We start from the raw sequence: 12,035 nt of genomic DNA on the forward strand, positions 1-12,035 counted from the left end.
AAGAAAGATGAGAAAGACCAAAGTGTTGTTTGGGGGTCCCTCAGTGTGACCCTGATGGACTGTGTCCAGGCTGAAGTTCTGTTCCTACCGTAAGATCCTCCCCCAGATTGTCCTTTCTGACTCCAGCCAGGTGATGTTAAACACTCAGGTGAGGAAAAACAAAAATATACAAACAAAGCTGATTTATTTCACATTTATTCAGAATATTGAACCTCATCAACAGGTCAGGACAGTCAGAATGAACATGGTTCAGTCCTGGTATGATTAACAGCATCAACAGGAGTAGAATCCAAACTTTGCAATCGCTTGTGAACCCACTGGTGTGTTCGTAGGTGTGATGACTGAGTGAATGCCTTTCCGCAGGCATTACAGGTGAACGGCCTCTCCCCACTGTGAACTTGCTGGTGTTTCAGCAGATAGGATGAATGAGAAAATCTCTTCCCACACACAGAGCAGGTAAATGGCCTCTCTCCAGTGTCTACTTTCTGGTGATTCAATAGGTTGGATGACCGAGTGAATCCCTTCCCACACACGGAGCAAGTGAATGGTCTTTCCTCAGTGTGAACCTGTTGGTGTGTCAGAAGATTAGATGAACGGGTGAATCCCTTCCTACAGTCAGAGCAGGTGAACGGTCTATGCCCCGTGTGAAGTTGTTGGTGTATCAGAAGGTTGGTTGAATTAATGAATCCCTTCCCACAGTCAGAGCAGGTGAACGGCCTCTCCCCAGTGTGAATTCGCTGGTGATTCAGTAGGGCAGACGGACTGCTGAATCCCTTCCCACAGTTGGTACAGGTGAACGGCCTCTCTCCAGTGTGAGTATATTGATGTGTTAGCAGATTCTTTTTGCTTTTAAAGCTCTTGTCACAGTCAGAACAATTAAAAAATTTATCAGAGCGAACAAGTTGATGTGTCAGAAGGTGGGATGACTGAATGAATCCCTTTCCACACACGGAGCAGGTGAACGGCCTCTCCCCAGTGTGAATACGTTGATGTATCAGCAGATCTTTTCTGCATTTAAAACTCTTCTCACAGTTAGAACATGTAAACGGTCTCTTATCAGTGTAAACAAGTTGGTGTGTCACAATGTGGGATGACCGAGTGAAGTCCTTCCCACACACAGGGCAGGTGAATGGCCTCTCCTCAGTGTGAACTCGCTGGTGTGTCCGAAGGTTCTACAAATGGGTGAATCCCTTCCCACAGATGGAGCAGGTGAACGGTCTCTCCCCAGTATGACTGCACCGATGAACTTCTAGTTGGGATGGGAAATTGAATCCCTTCCCACAGTCCATACATTTCCATGGTTTCTCCATGGTGTGGGGGTCCTTGTCTCTCTCCAGGTTGCACGATTAGTTGAAGCCTTGTCCACACACAACACATGTACAGTTTCTCCCCACTGTGAATGGTGTGATATTTTTGCAGACTGTGTAACTGCTTAGTTTTTTCCAAAGTCAGTTCACTGGAACACTCTCAATCGGGTGTGTGTGTGTGTTGAGGCTTTTCCAGTCACAGCGATGTTTGAAATCCTTTCCCAAAGACAGAATAGACAAATATTTCTCCTTCCACATTCAAAAGTTGATGATATTCAGGTCCTGATGAATTCAGTGCCTTTGACAGATCTTGATGTGATGTTCGCTTTGCGTTTTCTGTCTGCCAGTCATCCCCGTTTAATACCCTGTAAAACGAGTTTACAAAAGTCATCACTTCAAATCCAGGACAGAAATTCTGAACAGACAATTCTAGTTTCAATGGAACATCTTTTTTTCTCTTGTTCCCCCAAAGCTGTAAATCCCCGTCCCACACACTCTCCCTCCTCTCTGGGCTGAAATCCAAACCCATCTCACCATCTCTTTCCTCCACTCCCAATTTTCTCCCTCCCTCTCCTCTGCCTGGGTTCAGTTCTCCAGCTCCTGTGTCTCTGATTCAGGGTCTCAGGCGGGACCCCAGCTGCCGTCGGGCGGGACACAGGAGGGGGGACCCTCCCGTGTGGGTCTTACCCGGACCCTGAGTCCGTCCCCCCAGTTTCTGAGCCCCCGGGCGGCCCGCGGTCTCCCCGCAGTTTCTGAATCTCCCACTCCAGAGCCTCTTCCCCTGAACCCGGCTCTGTCAACGGGAAGAAGCCCCGGGGCTGGAAACACGGGACATGGAGGCTATGATCCGGGATTGCCGCCTACACCGGGTGTTTCTGAAGCCTCTTCCCCGACCCGCCGGCTCCATTCGGCCTCACTCACCCGCCGCCTCCAGTCAGTTTCTGTCTCCCTGTGGCTCCGACACCAGCCCGGCCGACCTGACCCAACACCCGCACTGCGCATGCTCCAGTCAGAGCGGCACTGCGCCTGCGGAACAATCGCCTGTTGTACAGATAGGGCACATTCTGCCTCTCGGTGAATGCTGGGTAACCACCACCGCCATCGACAACCTGTTTCATCGAATACAACATCATCTTTCGTGGTCCGATTACGATTTGAACCCTAGATATAAAATGGTTAAGTCAGTTGACACAGCATCCATAGTTCTATCCTGGATTTGATTAACAGCAGGAAAAAACCCTCAATGTCAAATGTGAACTCACTGGATTCTTAGCAGGCGGTGTGAACAAGTGTGTCTTTTCTCGCAAACAGAACATTTAAACAGCTCCTCATCACCAACTGATTGTATATCAATTGCTTTGAACTTTTAAGGCTGAAGTGTTAACTAGTGGAAATACTGAATAGATCCCTCTGCGCATATAAAGTATCTGAATGGTCTCCCTCTGACGTGACTGTGTTCTTGTGTCAGTAAATGGGATGACCAAGTGAATCTCTGTCTACATACAGCTGGTGGACGGTGTATTTGTGGTGTGGTTGTACCCATGAGTTCCCAGCTCTGACATGCTTCGCAAACTCTTAATATAACGATTTCCATATTCTCACATTCCCCGGGTCAAAGAAAAGCAAAAATACTGTGGATGCTGAAAATATGCAATAAAATTAGAAAATGATGGAAATATTCTGATATTGAGCAACTTCCAGATCAGAATTGACTTGATATGATGTGTTGCAACCGTAGCATTTGGAAGTTGGTGGGCACCAAAGTGATCCACAGCAACCACAGCTGCAGTAAGTGCAGTTCATGGAACTTCAGTTCAGAGTTGTTGAGCTGGAGCCTGAACTTTGGACAATGGGGAGAAAGTTGTCTGGACAATTTGATTCAGCAAGCAGCCACTCGTCTTCAGTCACATAATATCAGATTTAGTCTATGGTCAGGAATGGGATGGTGTGACTACTGGTGATAAAGGTATGGGTATCAAGAAGGTAGCACTGGAGGCGCATTAGCCTTTGCACTTGTCCAATAAATTCAACGTTCTTGGAGCCATGAGGAAAGCTGCTTGATGTATGAGCAAAGTGACCATGGTACCGAGTTACAGGGGACCATTCAAGTTGGGGGTGGGGGGTGGCGGAGAGAACAAAATGTAGGAATAGTCGGGGACAGTAGCCAAGGGTGTGAGTCCTGAATGCTGTGCAGCCTGCTCAGTAATGGATTTACGGACATCACCTCGGGCTGGAGAATAACGTGGAGAGGGAGGGAGAGGGCCCAGTTATCGTGGTTCATGTAGGTACCAGCTACATAGGTATTATCGTGTAAGAGGTTCTGCTCAGGGAGCATGAGCAGCTAGGGCCTAAATTAAAAAGCAAAAACAAAAGTAATAACCTCTAGATTACTATCTCATACATCAGTAAATTGGCATAGAGTAGACAAGATCAAAATGTTGAATGTGTGGTTCAACAACTGGTGTCACAAGGGTCATTTGGAAGAACTCCTTCAGAATTTTATAAAACGGGATTGCCTGGGCGGTTATGTTATTAGGCTAGCAATCCAGAGGCCTGGATGTGTGTTTGGATCCTAACCTGGCAGGAGGGAATTTAAATTCAGTTCATTAAATAAATCTGGAATTAAAAGCTAGTCTCAGTGACGGTGACCATGAAACTATCTGATTGTTTTAAAAGCACATCTGGGTCACTAATGTCCTTTAGGGAAGGAAATCTGCCAACCTTACCTGGTCTGGCCCACGTGTGACTCCAGGCCCCAACAATATGGTTGACTCCTAACTGCCCTCTGAAATGGCCTAGCAAGCCTCTCAGTTATACTCAAGGCAGCAACTCGCCACCACTTTCTCAAGGAGCAATTTAGGGGACGGCATTAAATCCTGACTTTGCCAGCGGTGCCCATGTCCCGTGAATGAGAATAAAAGCTTGGAAGCGATCACTCTCTTATCAGATATTTAACTAGGGAAGACTGCATTATACTACTGAAACTGGGGCAGGTCTTGGGGAATAGCAGAAATATATATATTCTGCTACTATCCGGCACTATATCAGTCTCAGGAGTATCGGAATAGTTTCACAATACAATCTCTAAATTTGCCTCTGACGCCAAATTGGCAGGGGGGTGCTGGGGGAAAGAGTCAGTACTGAGGAGGGCTGCAACAAATTACAAGAGGACAGCAACAAACTTGCAGGATGAGAAAATAATTGGCAAATAAAGTTCAGCACAGATAAATTCTAGGTAGTTTATTTCGGTCGGAAGAACAGAGAGGTCATGAATTACTTGGAAGATGGCAGTCTAGGTGGAGTAGAGGAACAAAGGGGTCTCGGTTACAAATATGTCAATCATTGAAAACCGTGCCACAGGTTAGCGAGGCCATAAAAATAATCAAACAAACACCAGGCTTTATCTCTAGAGGGCTAGAATTGAAAAGTAGGGAAGTTCTGCTGAACCAGCACCAAACCGAGATTAGACCAGACTTACGGTACTGTGTGCAGAACTGTTCACCATATTATAAAAAGGATACAGGGGCACTGGAGAGGGCGCAGGGAAGATTTACAAGGGTGATCCCAGAAATGCGTGGGTATATATATCAGGCAAGGGTTGGCAGGCTGGGTCTATTTTGGAAAAAATGGAAGGCTGAGGGGTGACCTAGTAGAAGTCTTTAAAATGATGAAAGGTTTCGATAAGAGTGAATACAGAGAGAACGTTTCTTCTTTTGGGGAATAGCATAATCAGAGGCTGTCAATATAAGACAGTCACCAAGAAATCTAATGGGGAATTTAGGAGAAACTCCTTTACCCGGAGAGTGGGAGAGAGTGTGGAACTCGCTTCCACAGGGAATGGTTGAGGTGAATAGTGTAGATGTATTTAAGGAGGAAGCTGGATGAACACATGAGGGAGAAAGGAATAGAGGGCTTACAATGATAGATTGGGATGAGGAATATAGGAGGAGGTTCGAGTAGAGCATAAACAGCAGCATGGGCTGGTTGGGCCGACTGGTCTGTTTCTGTGCTGTATGATCCTGTGCAGTTTCCGACCAGTGTCTCAGTTCCTTATGCTAACACCCTTCGTGCCAAAAACCAACACATTTGTAAGAGTAGGCAGAGCTTTAAACAGTAGTGAATAAAAATGGGGCTCATGAAATAATTCAGAAGCCACATGCGAGCTTTCCTCATCACCGTCACATACACGGGTGGGCAGTTTAAACCCACAACACTACACCAGCACTCTACTCGCGGTCTCAAATTTCTAGAACACAGCCAGGACAGTTTTTCTAGAACAGTATATTTTCAAACTGGCTCGGGAACAGGCCAGGCGAGAGATAGAGAGGAGGGACAACCGGAGGGATTTGTTAATCATCCAACAGTCAATGACTGCCTTGCAAAGGGTGACCACAATACCACTGAATTTGAGCTCCGGTTTGGGAGGGAGAGTCAGTGGGTGTATTTTGGTTGAGAGAATGATGAAAGTCAATATAAGTTACAATGGTACGATTTTTAAACGGGGGTTTCCCTTCCTATTTACTTCCTAAATAATGAATTATTTCGTGAGCCCCGTTTTTATTCACTATTGTTTAAAGGTCTGCCTGCAATTACAAATCTGTTGGTTTTTCGCATGAGGGGTGTTAGCAGAAGGAACTAGGGCACTTGTCGGAAACCATTCAGGATATAGGGCACAGAAACAGGCCATTCGGCAGCACAGGGAGAGGCCATTCAGCTCCTCGGGCCTGCTCCCCTTCCCCCATTCAATAGGATGGCGGCTGATCTTCTGCCTCGACTCCACCTTCCCGCCCTATCCCTTCGCGCCCAAAATGCTATTAGTCTCAGACTTGAATAGACTTAGCGACGGAGCATCCACAGTTCTCGGTGAGGAGGGGGGGTGGGGGGGGGGGGGTTAGAATTCCAAAGATTCACAACCCTCCGAGTGAAGGAATTTCCCCTCCTCTCAGTCCAAAATCGACGACCCCTCACCCTGAGACTGTGATGCCCCCGCAGCCCCCCATTCTAGACTTTCCAGCCGCAGGAGGGAAACAGTCTGTCGGCACCGACCCCGTCAAACCCTCGAAGAATGTTCAAAGTTTCAATCAGATCACCTCTCGTTCTTCCAAACTCCAGCGGTAACAGGCTCCCCTACTTCAATCTCACCTTGTAGGTCGGCCCTCTCGTAGGGATTCACGGAATGAGAAAGGAGGCCATTCTGCGCTTCACCCCCATGCCAGCATCCCAGGGATCAGTCTTGTGAACCCTCACTGTATCCCCACCAAAGGCAAGTCTCCTTAGCTAAGGAGACTGAAACTTGTGCACATGTGCTCCAGGCGTGGACTCGCCAAGGCCTTGTATAATGGGGGCAAAACTTCCTTACTCTTAAAACAGCACCTCCCTCGCAAGGGGAGAGCCGACATGCCATTCGCCGCCCTTTATTGCTTGCTGCCGCCAGCGGGGCAGCTTGCCGCGTTTCGGGTGTGGGGCACCCAAATCCTCCCACGCGCCAACGTTGGCCAGGGCTCCGCAAGATGGCTGAAGGGTGCAACGCCAAAGCAATTCGCTCCGGAGCGTCGCCCTGGCTCCCTTTGAGTGAGGGGCACTCGGCGAATCCCAAGTGAAATTGGCGCCGTTCTCCCTTTTGCCCCACATGCAATGATGATGGTGTGATGATGATGATGGTATGTGTGTGTACACGTAACTCCTGCCATTTCGTCTTACCTGGACCTTTGGTGCTCTGAGACCCTTTACTGCCTTATTTCAACTCTTCAGCCTGCCACTGGTCACTTGCCTACCTCCAACCTGACACGCTTCACTGACTTGCTCTACGACTACGTCGCAACCTCCCCTATCTCTTAAAGCCTATCTTTCCTCTTAACAGGGAAACTTTTCATTTAAGTCCAACAGTTCTGACATGCAGTCAGAGCCACATTAGTTGGCCAATGTTTGGGTGACCTTTGACCCTGCCTAAACTGGCATCCCAATGAGGTCCTGGCTGCCTTTTATTTCTCTTTTTAAAACAAAGGGGAGCCTCTCCTGATTAGAGTAACCTTATTTCAAAAACAGTGTTCCCTCTTATATATTTTATTTCTACTTTATTCCATGACCAGCCCCTCCACCTCACATCCTCAAATGGCATCGCTTCCCCCTCCATCTAACGGCTTAAATACCGGGGCGGCCGCAGGGAGGGGGCGGCGACAGTCATCGTCACGCCCCCTCCACCAATCACGGCGGGCGTTTCTGTTTCGTCCATCGCGCGGCGGCGGCCCGCCGTCCAATCAGCTCCCCAACACCTCCAGACCCCGCGCGGGCGGCGGGCGGCTCGAGCTTTCCCGCCAACGGTCGGAATTCAAAATGAGGACCACGTGGTTGGGGTGGTTATTCGGCCCCTCCCGCCATTACAAGCCCCTTTCCCCAAAAATGCGTCGCAAAAAGGCATTAACATGCTGAAGGATATGGGGACCTATCTTCTCAAAAGACATGAAGATGAAGACATTAAGATGACTGAAAAAGAGAACATCTTAAAAGGCATTCGCAAAAGGAGAGCACATCTTCTTAAAAGGCCATGAGATGACTAAAAAGGACATATTTTCTCAAAAGGCATTAAGTTGATTGATAAATAGAACACATCTTCCCAAATGACTGGAAAAGAGAACATATCTTCTTAAATGCATTAAGATAACCAAAATGAGGACATAAACATATGAACTAGGAGAAGGAGTAGGCCACAAGACCCTTCAAGTCTCCTCCGCCATTCAATAAAATCATGGCTGATCTGATTGTAACCTCCTCCTACCCCTGATAACCTGTCACCCCCTTGTCAATCAAGAATCTATGTAGCTCTGCCTTAAAAATATTAAAAGACCTTGCTTCCACCGCCTTTCAAATAAGAGAGTTTCATGACCCACCACCCTCCGAGAGAAAAATTTTCTCCTCATCTCTGTCTTAAATGAGCGACCCCTTATTTTTAAATAGTGACCCCTAGTTCTAGATTCTCCCACAAGAGAAAACATCCTCTCCACATCCACTGACCCCTCAGGATCATAAATGTTTCGATCAAGTCACCTCTTACTCTTCTAAACTCCAGCAGATACAAACCTAACCTGTCCAATGTTTCCTCATAAGACACCCACCCATTCCTGGTATTAGTCTAGCAAACCTTCACTGAACTGCTTCCAACGCACTTACAACCTTCCTTAAATAAGGTGACCAATACTGTACACAGTTCTCCAGGTGTGGTCTCACCAGTGCCTTGTACAACTGAAGCATAACCTCCCTACTTTTGTATTCAATTCACCTCGCATAAACTATTACATTCTATTAGCTTTCCTAATTACTGCATACTAACCTTTTGTGATTCATGGACTAGGACACCCAGATCATCCAGAATCTTAGATCTCTGCAATCTCTCACCATTTAGATAATATGCTTCTTTTTTATTCTTCCTGCCAAAATGGACAATTTCACATTTGCCCACATTGTACTCAATTTACCTGGTCTTTGTCCACTCACTTAACCTATCTATGTCTACCTCTTTATGTCCTCTTCACAGCTTACTTTCTTACCTATCTTTGTGTCGGCAGCAAACCATCTGCCCCTTCGTCCAAGTCATTGACATAAATTGTAAAAAGTTGAGGTCCCAGCATTGATCCCTGCGGTACACCACTCGTCACATCCTGCCAACCAGAGAAAGATCCATTTATGGCTACCCTCTGTTTCCTGTTAGCCAGCCAATCTTCTATCCAATACACCCCTACACCTATGAGCTTTTATTTTCCACAATAGCGTTTGTGTGGCACTTTATCAAATGCCATCTGAAAATCTAAGTACAGTACATCTACCGGTTCCCGTTTATCCATAGCACATGTGGCTCCTTCAAAGAACGCCAATAAATTGGTTACACATGATTCCCCTTTCAAAACACCATGTTGACTCTGCCTGATTGCTTTGAGTTTTTCTAAATGCCTTGCTATAACATCTTTAATAATAGCTTCTAACATTTTCCCGATGACAGATGTTAAGCTAACGAGCCTGTAGTTTCCTGCTTCCTGTCTCCCTCCCTTCTTGAATAAAGGAATCACATTTGCTATATGCCTATCTAATGGAACCTTCCCAAAATCTGGAGAATTTTGAAAAGCTTCTTAAAAGGCATTAAGATGATCAAATATCTCCTCAAATGCATGGAGGCGGCATATTATAAGGCATTAAGATGACTGAAAAAGAGAGCATTTCTCAAGAGGCATTAAGATAATTGAACAAAGGAAAATATCTTCTTTAAAAGGCATTAAGATATGGAAAAAGGTAAAAAATCTTCTTAAGAAGCATTAAGAGGACTGAAAAAGAGGACATATTTCCTTAAAAGGCATTAAGATGGCTAAAAGAGAACATAACCTCATCTAATTGCTGAAAAATTGGGAGGAAATACTGAAGGCAAGTTAATCAATGGTCAACGCCAGGATGGTTGATCAAGGCCAAATAATTGCCTCCATGTCCAAACAAGAGTTTGTCAACACAGGCCATCAAGAGTCACTAAACTTTCTTGAGGTGCAACCACCCACTAAAAACTTAAATGTAGCCCAAAGAGTTCCGGGGGAGATGGTGGTGTAGTGGTACTGTCACTGGGCTAGTAATCCAGTGGTCCAGGCTAACGCTCAGGATACATGAGTTCCGATCAAGAAGATTTAGCAGAAGCGACATATATTCAGAAACAGGAACGTGTCCTCTGCAGGTAAAAGGAACATGTCCAGGCATTGCGTCTTTTTTTGAATTAAACAAAAGCCTGGGGGCGAAACAGTTCCCTTGGTGCATTGTCCAAAGTAATACCTTGACCAATCTGCTAAGTGCAAGACGAAAATCTTCGCAGCATGTCGCCTCAGTAATACACAACTCTTATCTATTCTAAACAATTTGGTAGATATGTTGCCTTTATAAAGCACCTTTCATGACATCCCAAAGCACTTTACAAGTCAATGACGTACTTTTGAATTGTAAGCACTGTCGCATTGTAGGATTACCAATGTGATTACTGCTTTTTTCAGTGTTATTGGCCAAGAGATAAATGCTCATGGTACAGTAGGGATAATTCCCCTGCTCTTCTTCGGAATAGTACCCTTGCAATCCTTTACATCCACCCGAGACAGCAGATGGGGGGCTCTGAGTTGAAAGCCTCATACGGCAGTGCAGCATTCCCTCAGCACTGCATCAGGAGTGTCAACCCAGCTTGTGGGCTCGAGTCACTGGACTGGGCCTTGAATCCACAACCTCTGACCCTGCGGCCAGGCTGCTAGCCAACAAGCCATGCTGGGTATACAGTCAGGTTTTGTATTCAAAACTCAGGGTGATTTGATTGAAGTGTATACAAGATCCCAACGGCCTTGACAAGGTGGATGTCGAAAGGATGTTTCCTCTTATGGGTGAGCCCAGAACTAGGGGGCACTGTTTTAAAATTAGAGGTCGCCCTTTTAGGACAGAGATGAGGAGAATTTTTTTTCTCTCAGGGGGCTGTGCGACTTTCGAATTCTCTGCCTCAGAAGATGGTGGAGCCGGGGTAATTGAATATTTTTAAGGCGGAGGTGGACAGATTCTTGTGAGGCAAGGGAATCAAAGGTTGCCGGGGTTAGATGGGGATGTGAAAATCGAAACACAAGAGGATCAGTTATGATCTTATTGAATGGCGGAGCAGGCTCGAGGGGCTGAATGGTCCACTCCTGTTCCTATTTCTTATGTTCTAATGTTCCAATCATGTCAATATTTCCTATGGGGAAAAAATGTTAACATCTCCACTGTTAGAAGTGAATAAGATTAGGGCAGGTTTAGATAAAGTAGACAAAGTAAAGCTGTTCCTGTTAGCGAGGTACAGGAGACACAGATTTGAGGTTTCGCACAGGGGATGTAGGGGAGATGTGAGGAAGACCTTTTTTACACAGCGAGTGGTAATGAACTCGCTGCCCTCGAGGGTGGTGGAAGCAGAGACGATGAATGATTTCAAAAAGAAATTGGGTGGGAACCTGATGGAAAGAAACTTGCAGGGGTACGGTGATTGAGTCGGGGAAATGGGAATGACTGGATTGCTCTACAGAGGACCAGCATGGACTCGATAGGCCAAATGGCCTCCCTTCTAAGCGGTAATGGCTCATTGACTATCATCTGTGGCCTTAGACCCTACTATTGAACAAAATGTTAAAGTCTCTTCTCCTACATATATCCAAAAACTTTCCACACAAATTTCCATTTGCTTTTTCAACTCATTGAAACTTCTAGCAAACAAATTGAGGCTTTAAACAATTACACATTTCACATGATTAAATTTATCCATAGGGTTTTTATTTGAAAGGGCCAACTTTTCTACACGACAGCAGCACAGAAACAGACCATTCGGCCCATCTGCTGCATGTCAGTATTTCTGCTCCACATGAGCCTCCTCCCACCCCCTTACCACATCCTTCTGTTCCTTTCTCTCTAATGTCTCTCCAACTTCCCTTTAAACATATCTATGCTGTCCACCTCAACTCCTCCCGGTGGTAGCGATTTCCACATTCTCACCACTCGCTGGGAAATGAAGTTTCTCCCGAATTCCCCATCGGATTTTCCATTCAAAAGGTCTCAACCTCTTCCAGCACTTTGGGTTTAAGACTCAATATCCATTCACTTACAGCTGTATTTTCACTGTCTAAATATATATCAAAGGCTCCTTGGTAGCTGGAATATAATGGCACTGAGACAGACGAGTCACTGAATGTTCTGGTTGAA

The 12,035-nt window shown here is 46.0% G+C and overlaps 2 protein-coding genes across 2 annotated transcripts in view; one reads left to right on the plus strand and one right to left on the minus strand.

The window, feature by feature from the left end:
• LOC144698224 (uncharacterized) overlaps positions 1-12,035 on the plus strand; it is a 111,790-nt gene that overhangs the window by 61,165 nt on the left and 38,590 nt on the right. The gene's annotated exons all lie outside the window — the stretch shown is intronic.
• The window catches only part of LOC144697775 (uncharacterized), a 131,487-nt gene that overhangs the window by 34,000 nt on the left and 85,452 nt on the right, over positions 1-12,035 (minus strand). The window contains exon 5 of the mRNA XM_078569772.1: positions 354-717. Within this exon, the coding sequence (XP_078425898.1) occupies positions 354-717 (364 nt within the window). The remainder of the gene's footprint in view (positions 1-353; positions 718-12,035) is intronic.

Source organism: Cetorhinus maximus, chromosome 23 (assembly GCF_964194155.1).
Source record: "Cetorhinus maximus chromosome 23, sCetMax3.hap1.1, whole genome shotgun sequence".
NCBI classification, from domain to species: Eukaryota; Metazoa; Chordata; class Chondrichthyes; order Lamniformes; family Cetorhinidae; genus Cetorhinus; species Cetorhinus maximus.